This window comes from Narcine bancroftii, chromosome 8 (genome assembly GCF_036971445.1).
Source record: "Narcine bancroftii isolate sNarBan1 chromosome 8, sNarBan1.hap1, whole genome shotgun sequence".
Classification (NCBI taxonomy): Eukaryota; Metazoa; Chordata; class Chondrichthyes; order Torpediniformes; family Narcinidae; genus Narcine; species Narcine bancroftii.
The window spans coordinates 152,084,459-152,108,052 of record NC_091476.1 but is presented as its reverse complement, the minus strand read 5'-3'; the positions used below and the strand labels follow the sequence as shown (position 1 = coordinate 152,108,052).

The following is a 23,594-nucleotide window of genomic DNA, read 5'->3' as shown; positions in this document are numbered from 1 at the left end:
AGGAAGATGCCAGAGAGTAGTAGTAGATAATTGTTTATCAGGATGGAGGCCAGTGACAAGCAGTGTACCTCAGGGTTCAGTATTGGGACCATTGCTTTTTGTCATCTGTAATAATAATCTGGAGGATGGGGCGGTAAATTGGATTAGTAAGTATGAAGATGATACTAAAATAGGGGGAATTGTGGATGATGAAGAGGGTTTTCAAAGATTGCAGAGAGATTTAAACTGCTTAGAGGAGTGGGCAGAAAGATGGCAGATGAAGTTTAATGCTGATAAGTGTGAGGTGCTTCATTTTGGAAATAATAATCAAAGCAAGACATATGTGGTAAATGGGAGGCCATTGAAGAATGCAGTGGAGCAGAAAGATCTAGGAATAACGGTGCATTGTTCCCTGAAGGTAGGAGCGCATGTGGATAGGGTGGTGAAGAAGGCCTTTAGTATGCTTACCTATATAAATCAGTGCATAGAATATAGGAGTTGGGAAGTAATGATGAAACTGTACAAGGCATCGGTGAGGCCAAATTTAGAGTATTGTGTGCAGTTCTGGTCACTGATTTATAGGAAGGATATTAACAAAGAGAGAGTGCAGAGAAGATTTACAAAAATGTTGCCTGGGTTTCAGCATCTGGAATACAAGGAAAGATTGAGCAAATTAGGTCTTTATTCCTTGGAACATAGAAGGGTGAGAGGGGATTTGATAGAGGTGTTTAAGATAATGAGAGGGATAGATAGAGTTGATGTGGAAAGGCTTTTCTCATTGAGAGTAGGAGAGATGGATACAAGAGGTCATGGGCTGAGAGTTGATGGGAAAAGGTTTAGGAGTAACATGAGGGGGAACTTCTTTACTCAGAGAGTGGCTACTGTGTGGAATGGGCTTCCGGGAAAGGTGGTGGAGGCAGGGTCAATTTTGTCATATAAGAAAGAGTTGGATGAGTATATGGATGGGAGGGGGATGGCGGGATATGGGCAGAGTGCTGGTAAGTCGAATTAGAGGAGGGTACTTGGATCAGTGCGGACTAGAAGGGCCAAATTGGCCTGTTTCCGTGCTGTAATTGTTGTATGGTTATATGGTTATATTAAAATCCCCGTTACCTGGAATTCAAGCAACCGGCAGCCTCAAGCAATAGGCAAACAAAATAATGTGGAAAATAAATAGGTAAATAATACAAATGTTTAAAATTGGTGCTCTCTAGCAGTTAGTTCACCAATCATGCAACACGCAATCTCAAACAACTGGCAAATTCACCTATCCAGCATCCACCAATCCCCATAGGTGCCGGATACGGGGGTTTTACTGTACAACAATCATTATCAACATCAATTATGGCTGCCTGGATTTATGTAGCAACGTTAGTATGGGAAACAAGCACTAGATGTCAATTTAAAAGATTTGAGAGACAATTCAATTTAAATTTAATGTTTTACATTCATTTTTTTAAATTTAAATTTAGATATGCAGTACGGTAACAGGCTTTTTCAGCCCACGGGTCTGTGCCACCCAATGTACACCCAATTAACCTACACCCCTGGTATGCCTTGAACAGTGGGAGGAAACTGGAGCCCCTGGGGAAAACCCACACAGACATGGGGAGAACGTACCAACTCCTTTCAGACAGCACGGGATTTGTACCCCGGTCCCAATCGCTGGCGCTGTAAAAGACATTGCGCTAATTGCTTAAAGTATAGGGAGAGATAATAAGTAAAGCAATTTTGGATTGCCAGTCACCCATCACATTAAAGGGGTAAGTGGAGATGACATTGCAACTTCAAGATTCTGGAAGGATATGATGAGAGAACTGAGATGTTACACCTTCAGACTGGAGTTTAGAAAAGTGGGGACAGAAACATAGGATAAGAAAACAGCTGTTTACAAATGGGGTATAGAGAAATCTGTTTGCTCAGAATCTCTCCATACTAGCTGACTATCCTTGCACATAAAGGCTCAAATCAATAGATTTTTGAAAAATTGGGGTATCATAGCATTTGGGAGCAAGCTAGCAAGCTAACATGATCGACGATTGGATGTGATTTTATTCAATGATTGATCTGGCTCAGAGGACCACATTCCTGTCACAGGGTTGTGGTGGTCTATATTGATGAGGAAAACCCAAAAGAAAATGAGTTTAAGAGACAAAAGCATGGATTCTGCTTTGCATACAAAAACAAATGGAAATTTAACACTTTGCTTAGATTTAATCCCACCATTAATATCCAGCTCATCGTTTTCCAAATAGACCTGGTGGACTCATCTATTCCTCAATAAATCAAACACTGCACATTTCCCCACAATTTTCCACCTTGTATAGCAGAAGTGTTTTGGACCATACACACCAGTGTATTTTGCTGCATCTCGTCGAGGACATTGGTGTATCTCTCAAAACAATAACTGCACAACGTTCCTTTCAGGAACAACTTCGGACATGCACGTGTCAAAGTCATAAGGAACGCGATAATCTCTCTCACTTGAACAGGGGCGTAGCTTCAATGAACCTAATCCTCGGACATTCAGCGCAAGAATAAGTTAGCAATAAAAATACAGTCAAATCAGGGTTAGTGTTTGTGATATTAATGTAAATTTACCTCAGTCAAAATTTAATATTTACTTACTTGTGAACATTCTTGACATGTACTGTTACCATTACGCAGTACAACAGAATGACCTCTCCAAGGAAGTGAATAGCATATCTAAAATTAAAAAAAATAAAATTGCATTTAATACAGGTCATTGATTAATAAAAAATCAAAGAAGGAAAATTATACTGAAGGTGCGACCAAAAACAAGCCATTCAGCCCAATGCTGCTTTTAATGTATGATACAAGTCTCCTCCCCACACCTTTAATGTGTTCAACAATCATGAGGATTTCCATCCATGTATAAATGTACTTACGAGAATATCCCAAGTTACTGCCATTTGCAAGTTCTGAACAAAAAAAAATGCCAGAGGATCTCTATGGGTCAGGCAGCATCCATGGGCAGAAATGGTTGGTCAACGTTTTATCGACACAAAAGTACATAAAGGGGTTATATTATATATGGGAATGGAGAAAGAAGCTGGGGCCAAGAGGTGATAAGGTGATGGACCGAAGTGAGAGAGGTGGTTTTTTTTAAAAAAAAGGAGGGAGAAAAAGTTAGAGAGGTCAAGTGGTTGTTTCATCGTACAGCCCAGCAGAGGAGCAGCCAATTACACTCACACAGAAGAAGGTGGACAATCAGTTGATCTGTTCTTATGAACTGGTTTTATTCAACCCTCCTTGCACACAACTTCATCTAGTTCATTCCTTTCACACCCACATCAAATTCCTCTTAAATGCAAGAATACTATTCAGGTCTACGCTATTTGCATATTCTCACCACATTCTGGCTCATGAATCTTTCTTTATTTTTTTTGTTTTTATTTGGTTTATTGTGTCTATTACAAATGGACACCCCTCTCCCCAGATGTAGAAATATCGTTGTCAACACTGGAACAAACCCTTCTATTGTGTTAAAGACATTTATCAAGTCTTCCCTTAGCCTTCTCCTTTCTCGAGAGAAGCACCCAGCCTGTTTAATTTTTCCTTATAGTTTTAATCTCTCACTTTTGGCATCACCCTTGTAGATTTTTTATTTGCATCTTTATCAGTTTTTCAAATAAAATGAAGACAATAATTTGGAAGATTACTTCTGCTTGATGCAGACAAGAAGCAGAGGGCTTCTTATCTATTGGAGAGGTAGACACAGCACTGCATTGCAGAAAATTATCACGGTGAATTTTCAGGTACCCCACTGGTTACTTGAAAACCTGGGGTTCTTCTTCAAAAGGTTAATAACAAACCTATGGTTTGTCTTAAAGTCTATTGGAGATATTGATTTGTATTGGTAAGGCGAGAGTGGCAAGATAAAAGGAGGAATAGAAGAAAGAGTAGATGAGAATGTGGTTTGCTTTCCCCACATCACAGTGCAGCCCACTGCATCATTAATATAGACACCATCTGTGGCTCAATTAACATCTCCTTCTCAGTTAGTAGACCAAATCTGACCTGGTCCAAGATGAAACATTGAAGATGGTGCATCAAGGACTATTGATTGAACACTGCACTGGAGGGACTGTCTTTGGCTGTAACATTAAATTAAGCCCTTGAATGCCAACTCCGGAAGATCCTACTGAGGCCACTAGAAGTTGTTCGTCAGAAATCACATCACAATCTTAATCAATATTGATCCCTTACCCAAAATTATTAAAACAGTATCTATTCATTATCCTTCAGTCTTTTCATCACACCCTGCTGTGAGCAATTGGTATCAGAAGTACATCTTTGCTTGTAAAGCTTGTAACTTCCTACAACTTCACAACCCACTGCTCTATCCCTTAATTTTGGTCTCTTGTGACCTCCCAATTTTCATTCTTCTGATCTTGATGGCTCTCAGTCACCCAAGCCTTGAAATGATGAAATTCCCCTTTAATGTCTCCCTCTCCTCTCAGGTGCGCTAATGGAAGTATCCTATAAGGGCACATCACTGCCTGGTTCAAGAAGTGCTCTGCCCAAGAGTGCAAGAAACTGTAGAAGGCTGTGGATGGAGTTCAGGCCAACACGCACACACAGATACACACACCCTACTCCCTCTCTAACTCCTTTTGCCTTAGAAAAGCAGCCAACCTATTAAAAGACACCCCATCCCAGCCACACTCTTTTCACCCTGTTTTTGCCAGGAAACAATGTGATGAGTATAACATCACACACTACAAGATTCAAGGACAGATTCTTTCTCGTCATTAGATTCCTGACTGAACCTCAAAATAGTCAGGTTGCACAGAATTTGCTTTGTACCTACTGTCCTCTCACTGCAACCTCTACACTTCTGTTCTGCATCTTATTTGTTATTCCATGTATAAGACGCCTCATTGATCTACTTGCAAAACAAAATCTATCGCCTGCCTCTTGGTACATGTGACAAAGAACTTGAACTTTAAGCAACGAATAACTCAGCTCTTTTAGCTGACTGAAAATCCAAAAAGCATACATACTGGAAATATGGAATTAAAAGCAGAAAATGCCGTAAATACTCAGAAGTTCAGGTTGTATCTGTGGCGAGAGAGTTAACGTGTCTGACACCTGACATCTATCTTATCAACTCAAACCCTTAGTTGGTCTGACTTCTTCATTTTTCTTTTAGCAAGATTTTGTCCACCATTCCTTTCCTCTTTTGGAAACAATTCTGTTTAATAACACACCTGTGAACCATCCTGGGATATTTCACAAGCCTTAGCCCACTAGTAATCTAGCTAGTTCAAAGTTTCCCTCCTTCAGTTACATCATATGTACATTTATTTTTGGTGGGAGGCTTTTATTCTCCATATGGGATCCGAGAATATATTTTTAAAAATGAGTTTCTCAGCATGGCTGCCACACTTCATCGAGGGGTTCCAGTCAATGGTATAGTTTGTCTCACACCCACATCAAGGCTTTATTTGAATCAAACCACAACCAATAAAAGTGGATCTGCCAGAAAAGCTGTACAAAAATAAAACTCAGCAAAGCGGATGTTCATCTATCTGATTCATGTTAACAATTAAATGATTCAGACTATCTAAAAATAACTAGACAAGAGCTAACTGTCAGTACTGGATTCATGCTGGGACTGTTGTCCATACAAAAATTTTCCAAAAAGCTAAGAAAATTGAATTAGCATTCATATGGCACCTTTCATTATTTCAGGACAGTCTATGGGATTTGTAGTCAATGAGGGGCCTTTTGAGGTGAAGATATTAATTTAATTTGGACATACAGTATGGTTACAGGTCACTTTAGCCCATGAGCTCATTCTGCCCAATTACATCCAACCCCAGTACTTTTTTTTGAATGGTGGGAGGAAACTGGAGCACCTGGAGGAAACCCACACAGAGACAGGGAGAATGTACAAACTTTGTACAGACAGCGAACCCCGGTCGCTGGTGCTGTAACAGTGTTGCGCTAACCGTTAAGCCAACTGTGTCAAACTCTGTTGTAATATAGTTAACCCATCAGTCAATTAACAAGCTTGTACAAACAGCAAGCAACCAACAACACTGTTTGTAGGCTATTGATCCAGAATACATTGGCCAAGATTAAAAGGAGAATCCGAGATATTTTGCAGGGCAGACTCAATGAGCTGAATAGCCTATTTCTGCTCCATGTCGGATGGTTTTATGGGTTATTTTCATCTGTCTGATTCATTGGACAAGGCCTCAGTTTAATTTGATTTATCTAAAGGATAGCCCATCCAACTGTGTAACAATTACTGGAAGTATTAGCTGAAATTTTGTGCTCAGATTTCTGGAATAAGACCTAAAATGAATTCTGACTCAGAGTTGAGAATGTGATTCACTAACTCATGCCTGACTCTTGATAACCCAATTTTTTCGCAGCATGCGATGAATAGTGTTGTGAAACAAGCTCACCAATCACCAACATATACCTCATCATGTTGTAAGGGTACAAGATCATGAAACTTATACTTGGTTGTTTATTTCATTAAAAACAGTGTTGCTCACCTTTTTTAGAAAGATAATGCACAGTATCCCTTTAAGTACAGTTAAATGAGAGTTGTTCTAATGGTTTTCCAAGGGGGAGAAACTATTGGTTTCAATACTAATATTGTCCAAGAATAACATGAAAACAATGAGAGAAAATATCCTATCTTTATTCTTTCTAGAAAATTTTCTGGAGACTTAATTGAGAAACATTTCTGGACATATATAAGTTACACAGCCTATTGTTCTATCCCTCCTCTACTTATGAAACATACTGGGCAGGGAGATTGATGGTACATCATTACTCTCATCTGGGTGTTGACGATCTCTGGATACATTTTTGTGGGGTTTCAGCTGAATCCTCCAATCATCCCTCCTTCACCACCATCACCTCCAACAAAACTTTAATTCAACAATGTTTTACAGTTGAGAACTGGTGTTGAGGCTGCTTCTTTTTAGGTTGCATATTAATAATTTAGAATATGGAATGAATGGCTTTGTGGCCAAGTTTACAGATGATACAAAGTTAGGTAGAGGAGCAGGTAGTGATAAGGAAACAGGAAAGCTTAGACGGATTAAGAGAAAGGGCACTACCTCCAAAAGGTAGTGGACGCAGCCCAGGACATCACAGGCAAAACCCTCCCCACTATTGAGAACATCTACAGTGAAGGCTGCCGTCGGAGAGCAGCAGCAATCATCAAAGACCCACACCACCCAGTACACGCTCTGTTCTCGCTGCTGCCATCAGGAAAGAGGTATAGGTGACACAAGACTCGCACCACCAGGTTCAGGGACAGATACTACCCCTCCACCATCAGACTCCTCAACAACAAAGTCAATCAGAGACTCATTAAAGGACTCTTACTTGTGCACTTTATTGATTGATTTTCATTGTTCTCTCTGCATTGCACAGTTTGTTTACATTGGTAATCTGTTTATTGTTCTTTTATTTGTTTACATGTTTACACTGTGTCCAGTTTATTTTTGCACTACTGATTAGGGGCAATTCTGCCACACCCACAGGTAAAAGAATCTCAGGGTTGTATATGATGTCATGTATGTATTCTGACAATAAATCTGAATCGGAAAATCTGAGTTGGAAAATTATCAGTTCAAGATTAAATGGAGGAGTAGATGATGGACTGAATAGCCTATTTCCACTCCTCCGTCTTATGGCTGTATGTGTATTAAGATGCTCAAATGAATTGTCATCTTAGGTTTGCTCTCAGGAACATTCAAATGTTCGTGACTGCTAGCAGAGAAAATCTGTTGGTTGACATTGCAAGAAGGCAAGAGAAGGAGGGAGAGGTGCTGATTGGGGAAGACTCCAGTATTAAGTACATTTCTTAAAGACATATGATGACACAGCCTGTTTATTTGTTCCTGTACTCCAAGAATGAATACCAATGAACCATTTCAAAGAAACAAGTTGCAGTAATATTACAGCCTCCCCATCTCAAAGGTTTGCCAAGGCCGATTTCTTTGGGATCTGAATGTGTGTGGCAGCTTTTGAAGTGGGGAGGGGTGGGGTGAAGTGCAACATTGACAAGGGTAAGGAAGGATAAAGATCAGGAATTAAAACATATAATTCAAATGACTCCAATGAATAGCTGGTTGAGTCTGCCTTCAATAAACATGACAGATGTCAGAAACTTGCACCCAACCCTCAATTATGCCAGCTAAAATTATTCCAATGGGGGAAAAAAAATCATTGCAACTATGGTATCTATGACTATGTTAAAACCAGCAGGTACACATAGAAGTGTAACACAGAGGCATGACACACTCTCATGCAGTATTTACATAGCTGATACCAAAATAGGTGGTTGGGCAGTTGGTTCTGAGGATACTAAAAGGCTGCAGGGAGACTTGGATAGATTAGGAGAATGGGCAAAGAGGGAGTACACAAAATACAATATTGGAAAGTGTACCATCATGCTTTGGTAAAAGAAATAAATGAGCAGATTATTATTTAGATGGGGAGAAAATTCAAAATTCCAAGGTGCAAAAGGACTTGGGACTCCTCGTGCAGGATCCCCTAAAGGTTAACCTCCAGGTTGAGTTGGTGGTGAAGAAGGCAAATGCAATGTTGGCATCCATTTGTAGAGGCATAGCATATAAGGACAGGGATACAATGTTGAAACTATATAAAGGACTGGTGAGACCTCGCTTGGAGTATATGCACAATTTTGGGCCCTTATTTGAGAAAAGACATGCTGGAGTTGGAGAGGGTTCAGAGGAGATTTACTAGAATGAACAGGTTAGCATATGAGGAACATTCGTTGGCTCTTGAACTGTACTCGTTGACGGATGAGGGGGACCTCAGAGACGTTTCAAGTGCTTAAAGGTCTGGACAAGAGTAGATGAGGCAAGACTATTTAGGGTAGTCTCGGATTGGAGGGCACAACTTCAGAATAAAAACGCATCAATTCAAAACAGAGATGCGCAAAAAATAACTTCAGAGAGTCGTGAGTTTGGAGAACTTGTTGCCACGGGTGGCTGTGAAAGCAAGGTCACTGGGTACATTTAAGGCAGAAATTAGTCAGGACATCAATAATTATGAGGAGTGGGGCTGAGTGGGAGGTTTGATCGGCTCATAATTAGAATGGCGGAGCAGACTCAATGGGCCTGCTTCTGCTCCGATATCTCGTGAACTTGTGCCGCCAAACTTGTTTGATTGTTCTGAATGGTTTAAGGTGGAGGAGCTTCCTTGCAGGGATTACTGTGCATCAGATGAGCATAGATGACAGCAGTTCGATGAGCAACACAGTGGTTCACTACTAGTGTTTCTGCCTCATCATTCCAGCTTCACATGTTTGATCTGTCTTCACTGTGATCTTGTGGGCTACCCATACCCTAAGTGCTCTGGTCTCTTCCAATAATGAATTCCTCCTTGCACGTAGCCTGGCCGTAGAATCTGAGAGTGATTGATGGGAATGTGAGGAGAATAAAGTAAGAATGGAGTAAGATTAATGTAAAAGGGTCTTTGATCAGCATAGCTTGGTTTGCCCAAAGACCTGATTCAATGCTGTGTAACACCATGACTCCATTTGAAAATAGCAAAGATTTTAGGTGAAGACAGAATAAAAGAAAACTGTCTTTTGGCTGCTTTATTTCTTGATTTACTTTCCAAGTTAAAATTTCATTTTTTGTTATCTTTCAATTCAATATTAAAGTCATTAATTGTGTCAGGATCAGGCAACCTTTGCTTGCTGTTGACATATTGTCAAAGTAGAGCCTTTGATTTTCTGGATTTGCTGTTGTTGACGCTGGCAAGGACTGGCCTAATCCTACATAATAAGGTCCAGTATGACTGCAGGGTCTTGCCCAATATAATTGGTTCATGTGGTTGAGCAGAACAAGCTTCGCTAGCTGTAAAAGCCTTTGTGAAATCTGTCAAAGGCTTCAAATGCTTCATAATGTCCCTGACATATGGAAACATTCAAATACTATTCAAAATCAAGTAAACAATAACATTTTAAATATTAAATCATTTAAAAACACACAAAGTATATTAGATGATTGAAACCATTTAAGGAAACTGAAGTAATTCAATATATGTGAGTGGTCGTGTGATTTCCCTTTCTACCTTGCAGAGGTTCATCTCAGTTCAACTGAATAAGCTTGTTGTTCCAGTTCTAGTTCGAATCTGGCACAAGTTCAACAGGAAGATTCCCCAGTTTAAGTTTCTGAGTTTCCTAACACTCAAGTGTAAATGCTAGCAGTTCAGTGTGAAACTGCCAGGATTTTCCAACAAGTTTCAACTAAATATTAATCTTATTTTCTAACCAAAACATATCAACTGCAGACAAGATAGAGATTTATAAAAGAGAGGCAAAGAATCCAAGAATCAAAATGAGCATGTACATTTTCCCAATATTTTTCATAGCCTTTAATACTTTACCCTTTTAAGCACAGTCACTGATGCAATCTAAGGAGAAGTCATTTGCATGCCAAGACAAGAATAATGCTCAGATTTAGCAATATTCTTTAGGAATAAGCTTTGTCCTTGATTTCAAGGAAATTGCATTGCTTTTTTTGATAGAATGTCATCTCAATCTTCTGCAGAGCACGCAGGACTTAGTTTAATGTCACAGAGCCCATGCTTTACAGTATATAAACAGATCCTTCAGCCTAACTTGTCCAGGCCAACCAAGCTGTTGACTCAAACTAGTCCATTTGCCTGCAATTTGCCCTTACCCCTTCAAACCTTTCCTATACATGTAACTGCCTAAATGTCTCTTAAAATGTTACAAATGTACCCACCTCTTTCTCTTCCATTGAAAGCTAGTTCCTCATCACCCACAATGTGAAAAGGTGGCCCACCCCAAACCCAGTCTCTTTTCAATCTTACTGATCTCACCTTAAATTTATGTCTTTTAGGATTTCCCCTACCCAGGGACTATCTCCTACACACAATAACATCTCCAATAGTACACATAGATCAAGAGCATGGACGTTGCTCAAGACGCTGGTGTGGAGCTTGGACTGTAAGTCATCTAACACTGATTCTCCCATGCAACTGTTAGTCTTGATTACCCACATTTGTTCTGGACACAAATCCTGGACATTTAGAATTGGGAAATCCCCAAAACACATTGGAGCCAAGAATATCATGAAACAGCAAATTATGGAGATCCTGGAAATCCCTGGGAGTTGCTCGTGGGATTGTCGATGCTGTTGAGTTGCATTAGCAGATTGATGCCAAAAAATTTCCTAGTCAAGGTTCCTCTAAATTAAAAAAAATTCTTAGGAATTTAGGATGCTGCTTTTATTTCTTACCCTGTGTTCCTATCTGTGCAATAAGGTTATAAATGCAAATAATCAAACTTCTTTCAATTTCAGGGTTAGGCGTTGGCTGCAGTTTTGCACCAAATTTGGGAAGAATGTTGAAGAAGTATATCAAGCCTTTTCTAAATACTTCAATAGTTAAAAGGCAGTCAAAAGGAAAGTGGGGCCAATTGTGCATCAAGGTATTGAGAAGAGGGCTATGGGCATGAAGTAGGGAAGAATTAGATTGCTGTGGAGTAGGTTTACAAAGGTTGCCACAACATTGTGGGCTGAGGGGGCTGTAGTGTGCTTTAATATTCTATGTTTGACAAAGGAGAGGGTGAAACAATTCTGCAGGTCCTTTGCTAATGTCTTGACAAGAGAAGGGAATGCAGTAGTAGTGGAAAGGGTAAATGAATTGTTGACTTACAATGTAGAATGACTACAGGATACATTGCAGCTTCAGTAGCTGAAGATACATAAAGGTTGGAAATTGTGGAAGTTCTGGGCACATTTCTCTACTCCTCTTTGGTAGGGTGCAAGGGAACTAGAGAATCTCCTCCATTCAGTAAAGGGGAGAGGTTAAACCTGGCAGACACAGGGCAGTTCTCTACTCCTCCTTGGTAGGGTGCAAGGGTACTAGAGAATCTCCTCCATTCAGTAAAGGGGAGAGGTTAAACCTGGCAGACACAGGGCAGTTCTCTACTCCTCCTTGGTAGGGTGCAAGGGAACTAGAGAATCTCCTGCATTCAGTAAAGTGGAGAGGTTAAACCTGGCAGACACAAGGCAGTTTCTGCAGTGACTAAATCTTTGGATAGTACTTGGAGAACAAATTAATTGGCCAATTAGCTCACATGAAATGTGTGCACAGATTTTTTAAAAATTAAAACACTATTAGCATTTTAATTGCTTTTCTCTCTGAGATAACGGGAGGATATGGGTTAAGGGTGAAAGGGGAAATGTTTAAAGGGAGCATTAGGGGGAAACTTCATGCAGAAAGTGGTGGGAGCGTGGAATATGCTGCAAGCTGAAGTGGAGAATGCACTTAAGAAAAATTTGGACGGCCCATGGATGGAAAGTGTATGGAGGGATATGGTCCAGGTGCAGGTCAGTGGGATGAGGCAGAATAACACTTAGGAGCAGGCTAGAAGAGTCGAAGGGCCGGTTTCTGTGTTGTAGTATTATATGATTCTAATGGTTTTGACAATCTGGCTACTAAGAAAGGCCTTAGATTAGTCAAGGAATGTTATGGCTTTCTGGTGTTAACTCTTGTTGCTATTTGTGATACAAGTTACTGTACACAAAAGAAATATACTCAAGAATTGGCCATTTGCCACTCCACACTCAAGAATACCAGCTGATAAGCAGGAATACAGTTGCTAATTGGACAAGGATAAGTCGCATTCAATCTTAGATACTGGGTGTGTCAACTGCAATTTTCTGTGGGTGGAGTAGGTAAAATGCTTTCATATTGAATGAATATTTAAATATTCCATAATGTCCTCATACCCAGATTGAAGAAATAGGTAACATAAAATGCTTTTGAAGGTGTGGTGATACACCACTGGCTGACTGCAGGGGGTGACCTATGTACCTGCAGGAAGAGCACTGGAGGACAAGACAACACCTGGCCAGCTGTCAATCAGCCGACCTGAATGGACCAAGCCCCACCCGGTCAGCTGCCAATCATCTGCATGGATATAAGCCACACCCAGCCCCTCGAGGTCACTCATACGGAGCCAGCACAGCCAACTGCAGCAGGGACTGCAGGGAATAAATCCTGCTGATCAGTCTTTAAGTCTTGAGCCTGCTTTCTGAACGACTGCGCACCACAATTTATTCCACTTAAAGTCCCTGCTGCAGTTAGAGCAATGTTTGTGGTGAAACAATTACCGCAGCGGCTATTTCCTGTTCAAGTCACTTGACTTACTCTTGTCCACTCAATGAGAATCACATTGGTACATAAACTCCAACAAGATCCCCATTTGCTTCAGGACAGCAAATTGACAGCTGAAATGGAAAAACGGGCCACTCAGACCAAATTTCATTCAATTAAAAACAGAAAATGCTGGAGGAACTCAGCACGTCTCTTAGCATCCTTAGATTCAAGGTTCTTTTATTGTCATGTAATAGAACAGAAAATGTCATATTGCACAAAATTCCCATTAGTCTGCCATAAGACTAACTGAGTGTCTGTGGATTTGCCTCCAGTCCTCCTGCAGCCTCTGCAGCCGCCCAGACTCCTCTACTATCTGTTGGCAACCCAAGCTCCAGATTCAAACCTCTGATATGTACTATGTCATGCACTTTGGTTGAAAACAATAAATGAGCAGATTATTATTTTTTTAATTGGGGAGAAAATTGAAAATACCCAGATGCAAAGGGACCTGGGAGTCAATGCGCAGGATGTGGTGAACTGCTGTACACTCATTTATTGGGGTCCACCCCACTCTGTGACTATACCCGTGGCTCCTTCCTCTTGGCCCTGTATAAAGGCTTCAACCCCATAACACCTCCCCAGAAAGCCTGGGTCACAGCACAGGATGACCTTCAAGTTTATTGTAAATAAATGCTTATTGTTCTGTAACTCCAGTCTTTCGAGTTATTGATAGTGCATCACAGGACAGGCTGAAAGTTGAGTTGGTGGTGAAGAAGGCCAATGCTGCTGGAGGAACTCGATGGGTCAGGCAGCATTCGAGGGTAGAAACGGTCAGTCATATCTACCATTTCTACACGTGGATATAAGAGCAGGGATGTGATGTTGAGGCTTTATAAGACACTAGTGAGACCACATTTGGAGTATTGTGAGCAGTTTTAAGAAAGGATGTGCTGAGGTGGAGAAGGTTCAAAGAAGATTCACTTGGATAATTCCAGGAATGAAAGGGTTATCATATGAGGAGCATTTGGCCTGTATTCGTTTGAATTTAGAAGAATGAGAGGGGATCTCATTGAAAATTTTTGAATGTTGAAAGGTATGGACAGAGTAGATGTGGAAAGAATGTTTCCCATGGTTGGAGAGTCTAGGACAAGAGGGCACAAATTCAGGATTAAAGGGTGTCTACTTAGGACAGAGATGCATAGAAATTTCTTCAGCCAGAGGGTGGTAAATCTGTGGAATTTGTTGCCACGGGCATTTGTGTAGGCCAGGCCATTGAGTTTATTTAAAGCAGAGATTGATAGGTTCTTGCTTAGCCAGGACATCAAAGGTTATGCGGAGAAGGCCGGGCAGTGGGATTGAGTGGGAAAATGGATCAGCTCATTATTGAATGGCAGGGAGACTCGATGGGCTCAATATCTTATTTCTGGTCCTATGGTCTTAGGATATCTGTATAACCAGTTTTGAACTTTTTTTTTGAGATATTCCATTTAATTAGTCTGTTTTTACATTCATTTCTTGCACATTTTCACATACCATTTCCAGAAATGAAAATTGCACAAAAGATCATTGGTCATGTTCAGCAACCTGTCCGTTTCCAGAGTCTACAATTTTCACTAATCGCGATGCAGTAATTTTAAGTCTTTTGAATATGTATGTGCACATTTGCACACACATGCACGTGATTACAACCAAATATAGACACATACATGTAAAGGCAATTAAACACAAATTTGCATACACATGCATGCAGATGCATATAGGAACACACATCTTGGCTTATATTTTTGATATGTTGCAGAGATGTGATATTTTTGAAAGAGCAAACAGGCAAATAGGTGTGTGATAGATTTTCCAATAAATTATTCCATTTGATTTACTATAATTTTGTAAAATAGAATGAAGTATAAACAAGTAAATTATTTGATGCAGTTTGAATTATGCAGAATAAGGAACCCATTCAGTCTATTGTCAATGTGCCAGTTTTTGGTAGAACTATGTAATTATTCCTTTCTAATTTCCATCTGACAGTTTCCAGTGATTCTCCTTCCCTCACCTTTTCCATCATGCAATCTAGATCATAGGTTTCATATATTATAAAAAATAACTTCATGCCTCCTATTGTTCTTATAAAAAAAATTTAAATCCCTATCAACCAAGAATGAGCAGATGGAAGAACTCAATGGGTCAGGCAGCATCCACGTGTAGAAATGGTAGATATGACTGACCGTTTCTACCCTCGAATGCTGCCTGACCCATCGAGTTCCTCCAGCAGCTCATTGTTTACTCAAGATTCCAGCATTTACAGCTTTGCTTCTCCAGGCTTTCCATCATATTAATTTATTCACTCAAACTCCTCTGTTAAATCTCTATTTCATCTGTTGTGCTATAAAACAAAATACATCCAGATTCACAACTCTGCCCCAACCCACATCCAGGGCTGTTTTAGTTGATCTCTACACCTTTTTGAAGATCTTCTGTACCTCATACTTCATGATTTTTTTTAACAACAAAGAAGGCATTTAGCCATGAAGTCTAAGTCCATCCATCACTCCCATTCTCAATCCTGATGTATTGTCTCGACCTAAGAAAAAAATCAACATACGTCTTTTGCCTCCACAGAACCTGCTAAGTTCTTCCATTGTTCTAGATTCCAGCACCTGCAATCTCCTTGGCCCTAGTGTGGGTATAAGATGTCCTTATCGAAAGAGTCAAATTTAAGTACCTATATATTCCTTGCAGATTTCTCCACATCATAAAAGTTATTTATGTCTATCTTTCTTCAGTTATGATGAAAGATTATTGTTTACATCCAGCATTTTCTGTTTATCATTAACCTCTTACCCTTGTTTTGTAATCACATTGAACCCCCTTTAGGAACAGAAGAACTTGGTTAAGGACAGTGATCAACCTACCTGCCAAAGCAGAAGACAGCAAAGTGAAGTCCCAAGAGGGTGACTACCACATGCCTGATGATATGGCTGGTCTTGCTTGGGTGCAGATAGTAACGAAATAAAAGGGCTGCAAACAATCCAAAAAATTGGCACATGGCAAAATTTACCTGTAGAGAAGAAAGATTCTGGGTAATGTTGCAAAATGAAAAAGAACTGAGTAGCAACAACTTGCATTAAAAATTGCGTTTTTAACATAAGAAAATATCCCAAGGTGCTTCCTTTTGTAATGTTTTCACTGGACAATGAAGATTTTGCTTCCTGAATACTTTTGGGTGCATTTTATGGATTTTGGCTGCTGATCTTGAAAATCACTTTAAAATTTTCCTATTGTAGCATAGATAAAAGTTCACACTCAACTGGAGGGAGAACTAATGCTTTTTATTAGCTTACAACACAAGTAAGATTCATGAACAGGCTTCAGAGGGGTTCAGGGTTTAGGCGGGAAACCAAAGTTATATACGGGCTCCTGGGGAGGAGCAAGGAGACAGGACCAGTTGTCAGTACAGGACACTTCTAGCGTATCCCAGTTCACTGCACATATTGCGTATTTATTTTAGATATAACCTATTTTTGTGATTTATTTGGTCATATTTTAAGTCTACTTCAAGTTTACAAAACCATGAAGTACATATCATTGAAAATTCATCTTCTGCATTCACACTTCTTCCCTGCTGATCTAGGTGCAGTCCATGCCGAACATGGTAGAAGGTTTTACCAAAGCATTGTGAACATGGAAAAGCAGTATCAGGGCAACTGGAATCCATCAATGCTAACTGACTATTCTTGGACACTGACAGGAGAGGCATCAGATGCTGAGTACAAATGAAACTCAGCAGAAAAACATTTTTAGGTCAGTTGAATTTGTGCAATTCATTAGAATCACGTTGCAATTAAACATGCTAAATTCAATAAAAATTAATTTAATGTTCCTCCAACTTCCTATGTGATACAGCAGATCTGAAATTATATTTGTGTTCAGCTTGAATTTGTCTATCATAATCCCCAATATTTTTTTCAGGAAGCAAACCTTTTGAAAAATATTGTTGTCCTGTGATACATGATTCATGTATCTATTGGGACCATGAACGTAATATAGTAGATATATTTTACGATGCATCCTAGAGGAAGACAGAGGCTAGTGATGTTAAAAATCCGAATTCTGGATATCTAAGCTCATGCAAATGAAGACACAGTTATCATTGCTGGAGTGACAGAAATTGGGATGCATACATGTTGAAAAAATTTACCAAAGAAGGATGGTGCCAGTCTAAGGAAAGGTTTGGAAAAAAATGAGTGTGGGATTTTCAAAAACAGAGTGTGTACGATGAAACGTGTGGCAGCAGCGGCATTCTCCTTAAAACTTTGTACTGCCATCCTGCTCAAGGGCTCTGTTTTCTTTCAAATCAACGTGGTCACTTGTTTTAATAACTTCTAATATGTCAAGATATCAATTTTTATGAAATTTCTGTGAAACACGAGATAATATTACCACATTAAAGTAGCGATATAAATGTAAGCTTCTGAATCCAAAAGTGATTGAACTATCACCCCAAGGACATATAATTCCAAATTTGAGGGAAGAACAGGACAGGATTACTCAGTTTTTTTGCCAAGTAATACACGACTATCAATATAGGGTAATCATTCAGTTTATTGGACTGCAACTGAAGTTTCTTTCGCAAAGTGGCAACTCTCTGCCTTCCTTACGGAAGACAACGTTAAAGAATTTCATGTATATTACATTCTAAATGTAGTATTACGTGACAATAATGGAACCTTTACTGCTGGCTGGGGAGTGGACTACTTCATTTGCTGTGGTGTTGTGAAATGAGTTGAACATTGTGCAATTATCAGCCAACATTGCCTTATCTGGCTGAATATGGAGGGAAGGTCATTAGAAGTCCAAATGAAATTGATGGCGCTTATGATCTCCCTGAGGGTCTCCTGCTGAGATGTTTCATGGCTGGGATGATTGATCTCCAACCACCAACAACCATCTTTATTTTTGCAAGGTAGGACTCCAGCCATTTGAGCATTTTCTCCTTGTCTTTTGAGACTGCTTGATACCACACTCAGTTAAATGCAGCCTTAATGTCAAAGACAGTTGTGGTCTCCTCTCCTCTGGAATTTAGCTCCTTGGTTCATGTTTGATCCAAGGTTGTGATGGTGTTTGGAGTGGTGTGGTCCTGGGAAAACCCAGGCTAGACATCATTAAGTCAGTGAATAAATGATAGTGCAGTCAATTACATCTGTTACTGGAGGTAACTGATCATAGACTGGAGAGAAATTAGCTGGGTTGGATTTGTCTTGGTGTTTAGAACTGTGTATGTTTGGACAATATTCCACATTGTCAGTGAGTGTTTTAATGATAAGCATCCATCAGTTCTATAATCCATTTTTTTGCTGCCACAGGAACATAGTGGCCATCTATAAACTGGATCGTATCTTCACCCTTCAGAATTTCATACACCAAAGTCCCATTTCAGAAATGTGCGCACCTAGTTCAGTACATGTCACTCCTGATGTGTCCTGACATTCTTTGGATTGTGGCATTTCCGGACAGGAGTTAATAGAAAAATGTGTGGTGGTCAATATTTATTCTTTTGCTAGTACATCAGCTTTTCTGGTCATACTGTTGTCTGCAGGCACTCTGTATGGTTGTCTCCTACAAAGTACAATAGGGATTTCAGAAGTATTTTATTGGCTGTGAAATGTATTGCAAGAGCTCCTTGGATCATGCAAGATGCTGCATAAACACAAGCTTATCTCTATTCATAGCACACCAACTACTGATCCAACACCTCATTACATTGCGCAGAATACTCTGGAGTACTTAAGGCAGTTCAGGCACTGTGGGTTGAGGTGGAAACACATCACCTGAATGTGGCAGCTGTAAATCATGGTGCATGTCCATTAGAATGACATAGACACAGGAAATATGTCGGGCTCTCAAAATGTGGCACAACAACCCCACCCCAGTTCCAGTGTACATGGGCCTGCTACAATGACCCGTAAAGCTTCCCTGGGCTTGTGTCACCACAGACTTAATATGAACCACCAAGAGCTGCCTGGGAGACAGCAACGGTCAGCTCGACAGAAGAATGCAAGTCTTTCAGTAAAATGGAAGGAAAGCAACAAAAGGTTCTCACAGAAAGAGTTCAACTTGACTTCTTCTGTGTCTGGTTACACAATTCATTGGGCTAATTAAAATAAAACATTCTCCAACAGTTAGTATGCCAGCTTTTCAATTTTTGAACAAGCATTCTGCTGAAAAAAGTAAATCTGCCCCCAAATTTAAATATGAAATGGACTAGCTCAATTTTTTTAAGGAAAACAAAATCAACAGGGCAATATGCTCATAAGCTAGTTAATCAAACAATTTGAGTACCATTAGAAATTCATGCACAAACGTACATTTAAATGTAATATTCTCATGCAGTACTCAACATTGAATTAAAACTTAAATCACAGCTAAATAACAAAGGTGTACTTGCATTTATAACACTCCTTTCAGTGTGATTGCATGTTAATAACTCTCTTAGGCAATGAAATACTTATAAACTCAATTCACTAGTTTTTTGTGTGCCTATTATTGCAGGAGAAGATCCTGCAATTGAAATTCATTTGATTTTTGGTGATATTGGTTAAAAGATCAATTTTGCCCATGATGAGGACGTCTCCTTGATCTGCCTGAAATAATGTCCATGGTCAGGAAATAAATCAATTTCCTTTTGCCATCCCTTGGAAAATCCACTTCCCACAAAGGGGAAAAAAAAGCACACCAGCACCTCTACTTCCTCAGGAATTCGCAGAGGTGTGTGCTGACCGGCTGCATCACAGTCTAGTAATAGGACACCAATACCCCTGAGCAGAAAGCCCTGCAAAAGCTAATGGTGTAGCGGCTCGCCCACACAGCTGACGAACTGGATCACAGAATCACGGGCAAGTCCGCAGCAGATCTGACTGTAAGAGCTCCGGGTGTGGGGCAAGCCCACAGCCTGGCGGCTGGTGTCAGTTCCGCCCCGCAGGTCGTGAGGGCTGCTAGCAGAGAGTTCTTAAGTGTGTGCCATTTGAACTCAGCTTCAATTCTGCATGATTTTTTTTGCTTCCTGGGTGGCTAATGCAACTACATTGGTGACCCCACGATGACCGACCCAAGCAGACAGAATGCAGTTTCACTGAAACTGCGGAATTTCTGGACCTCGCAGCTGCAGGTCTGATTTGAACAGATTGGAGCCCAATTCCAGGTCAGGCAAATCATCTCTGATGCCACAGAATACTATGATATATTGGTTCACTCGATCAGGAAACAGCAGGCCACACCATTGACTTCCTACACCAGCCACCAGTTGTGGACAGTATGAATCAATTAAGGCACTCCTGATCTGTATTTTCGGCCTCTCCTGCCGTGAGCGCGCAGAGTGGTTGCTGCACACAGACGGTCTAGGTGACCGTGTGCCATCATCCTTAATGAACGAGATGCTGGCACTTGCAGACTCCCAATAGCCACGTTTACTGTTCGAACAAGTCTTTCTTGAGCAGATGCCAGAAGATATCTACCTCCTCATCGCTAATGACGATTTCAGTGACCCACTCAAGCTAGCGGCCCATGCAGATATCTTGTGGCACACCAAGCAGCATGGTGGGGCCACCATTGACCAAGTTGCTGCGTCATTCCCTAAGACCCGGGTTTTCCCCATGCCACTAACAAAGCCGGTGATGCCCACAACAGGGAGTGACCTCAGTTTGGACTGTTAGTGCTTTTATCACTGAAAGTGGGGTTCAGGAGCCCACCTGTTGATGTCCACCCTGTTCTTTTCTGGGAAATGCCAGGGCCAGTCGTCGCTAATGGCTACGGCAGCTGGCTGGCGTGATAGCCTCCTTTACTTATGGGATGAACACTCCGGACAAAGGTTCCTCATAGACACAGGGGTGGAGGTTAGTATTTTGCCCCCCTCCAGCTACAACATTCGTGCCAGGAAGTCAGGACCATAGCAGTCTTCACACATACAGCATGAAAACCAGCCCACAACAATTTGGTTCCAGCTATTTCACCTGGTCATTTACGCTGTCAGCAGTGTCGCAGCCTTTATTGGGTGCAGATTTCCTCTGGGCACACTGCCTCCTAGTGGACCTCAAGGGATGGTGCCTACTGAATGCCAAATTACTTGCCCCACACCTGGTCTTGAATTTGCCAAAGTACATTATTACACTACAGTTCTCCACAGATGCCCCTCAGCATGTGGAGCACCATATTCCCACTCAAGGGCCACCACTACACACTCCGGCACATAGGCTCCCGTCCGACAAACTCCACCTCACCAAGGAGGAGTTCAAGAAAATGGAGGAAATGGGGATCATCCGGCACTCAGATAGCCCTCTCTGCTGCACATGGTGCCCAAGTCGGACAGAGGATGAAGACCATGCGGTGACTAAGAAGGCTCAACAATGCCACCATGGCCGACTGCTTCTAAGTGCCCCACATTCAGAACTTTACAGCCAATTTGCATGGGGTATGCATCTTCTCCATGGTTGCCCTGGTCTACAGGTATGACCAGATTCCTGTCCACCCCAGCGATGTCCCGAAGACAGCCCTCATCATCCCATTCGGCCTATTCGAGTTCCTGTGGATGCCTTTTGAACTCAAGAATGTGGCACAGATGTTCCAGCAGCTATTGGACTCAGTGGGGCGCGGCTTGGATTTTGTCTTCATTTACTTGGTGATATCCTGATCGCCAGCCATTTACCACCAGTTCCTACCATCAGTGGCCCGGGTCATGTGACCGCTGCTCGACCTGATGTCCAGCCAGGCCAAGGAAATCACTTGGGACATGGAGTTAGCTGCGGCTTATGAGCAAGCCAAGGACGCCCTTGCAAACACCACCCTCATGTTACACCCACGGGTGGATGTGCCCACAGCCCTCACGGTTGACACTTCCAACTCAGCAGTCAGTGGGGTGCTGGAAAGACTAACTGAGGGTCATGGAAACCACTCGCATTCTTCACCTGGCACCTGAGACCCTCCCCCCACCCCCTCAAGCTGAAATACAGCACCTTCGAGAGGGAGCTGCTAGGCCTCTATCTCACCATCTGGCATGTCCGGAATTTCTTGGAGGGGGTGGGAGTTCACAGTCTTCACGGACTTCGTATTCGCCAAAGTGTCAGATCCATGGTTGGTACAGCAGCAATGCCACCTGTCATACATCTCAGAGTATACCACCACCATCAAGCACATCTCTGGAAAAATCAACACCGTGGCCAATGCACTGTTTCACACCTCTATCACTTGCTGTTCCCAGGTTTGGACTACGCGGCGCTCACTGAGGCACAGCAACCAGGATGAAGAAATTCCAGCCGACTGCACCACATTCTCTGGCCTGCAACTTGAGGACATTCCCATCAGCCAAATATGCATCAAGATCCTCTGTGATGTGTCCATTGGCCAACCCTGGTGCTTGGAGGCATCACATTTTTGATGCACTACATGGTTTGGCTCACCCGTCCATTCAGGCAACCATTCGACTGGTGGCAGATAGATTCATTTGGCATGGCCTACACAAGCAGATCTGGCACTAGGCCTGGACTTGCATACATTGCCAGACCTCCAAAGTTCAGAGGCACGTGAAGGCCCCCCTCAACCCTTCCAGTCGATGCACAAGAGGTTTGAGCATATCCACGTGGACATTGTCAGTCCACTGCTGGTCTCCTGGGGACAAGGTACCTGTTCACCATGGTCAACAGGTTCATCAGGTGGCCAGAAGCCATACTGCTCACTGACACATCCATGGAGACCTACGCCAGAGCCCTCATCGCAAGCTGGGTTGCATATCATCACCTCAGTTAGGGGTTGGAGGGGGGTGGTAGCAGTTCACGTCCAGCCTATAGTCAATGCTGGCACAGCTACTTTGGACCCAGCTGCACATAGCAATCCAATGGTCTTGTGGAGGATTTCCACCGGCACCTGAAGTCAGCCCTGATGGTGTGCCTACGAGGTCTGGATTGGGTGGATGTGGTCCCATGGGTACTTCTTGGCATCTACATGGCTGCCAAATAAGACTTAGCCACGTCATTGGCAAAGTTTGTATATGATGCCCACAGATAGTTCCAGGCGAGTTTGTGCCAGTGGCCCGTGGCACAAAGGAGACGCACGCGGCGGTGCTCACAAGACACCATGCAAAACAAACTACTAAAAAGTACTAGCTCCCTAAAAATCTGTGTGTGGTAAAGTTCACAAGTGGCAGGTGAATAAAGGTCTCAGTGTCATCCACCACCCCCACCCTCCCACCATAAGACTTCACAAAGTACTAAAACAGAAACATTCAACCCAGTGATTCCAGTCCCAATGATTGTTCAGGATCTTCAATAGCGAAAAGACTTTGCGTCAATTCAGCTTTTTTCCCATTCTTTCCATATTTTCCATTCTTCCCATTTCCATTACCATTGACCCTTCTCTTAGGTGACAGTGATGAGAATCGCCCATTTCCTTGTAGATCTGGCAATGAA

At 41.6% G+C, this 23,594-nt stretch overlaps 1 protein-coding gene across 2 annotated transcripts in view; it reads right to left on the bottom strand.

Annotated features, from left to right (window-relative positions):
* LOC138741381 (lysophospholipid acyltransferase 2-like) overlaps positions 1–23,594 on the bottom strand; it is a 61,534-nt gene that overhangs the window by 34,512 nt on the left and 3,428 nt on the right. For both annotated transcript variants that reach the window (XM_069895371.1, XM_069895370.1), the window contains exons 2-3: positions 16,053–16,198; positions 2,608–2,685 (exon numbers count right to left, since the gene is read on the bottom strand). In XM_069895371.1, the coding sequence (XP_069751472.1) occupies positions 2,608–2,685; positions 16,053–16,198 (224 nt within the window). The remainder of the gene's footprint in view (positions 1–2,607; positions 2,686–16,052; positions 16,199–23,594) is intronic.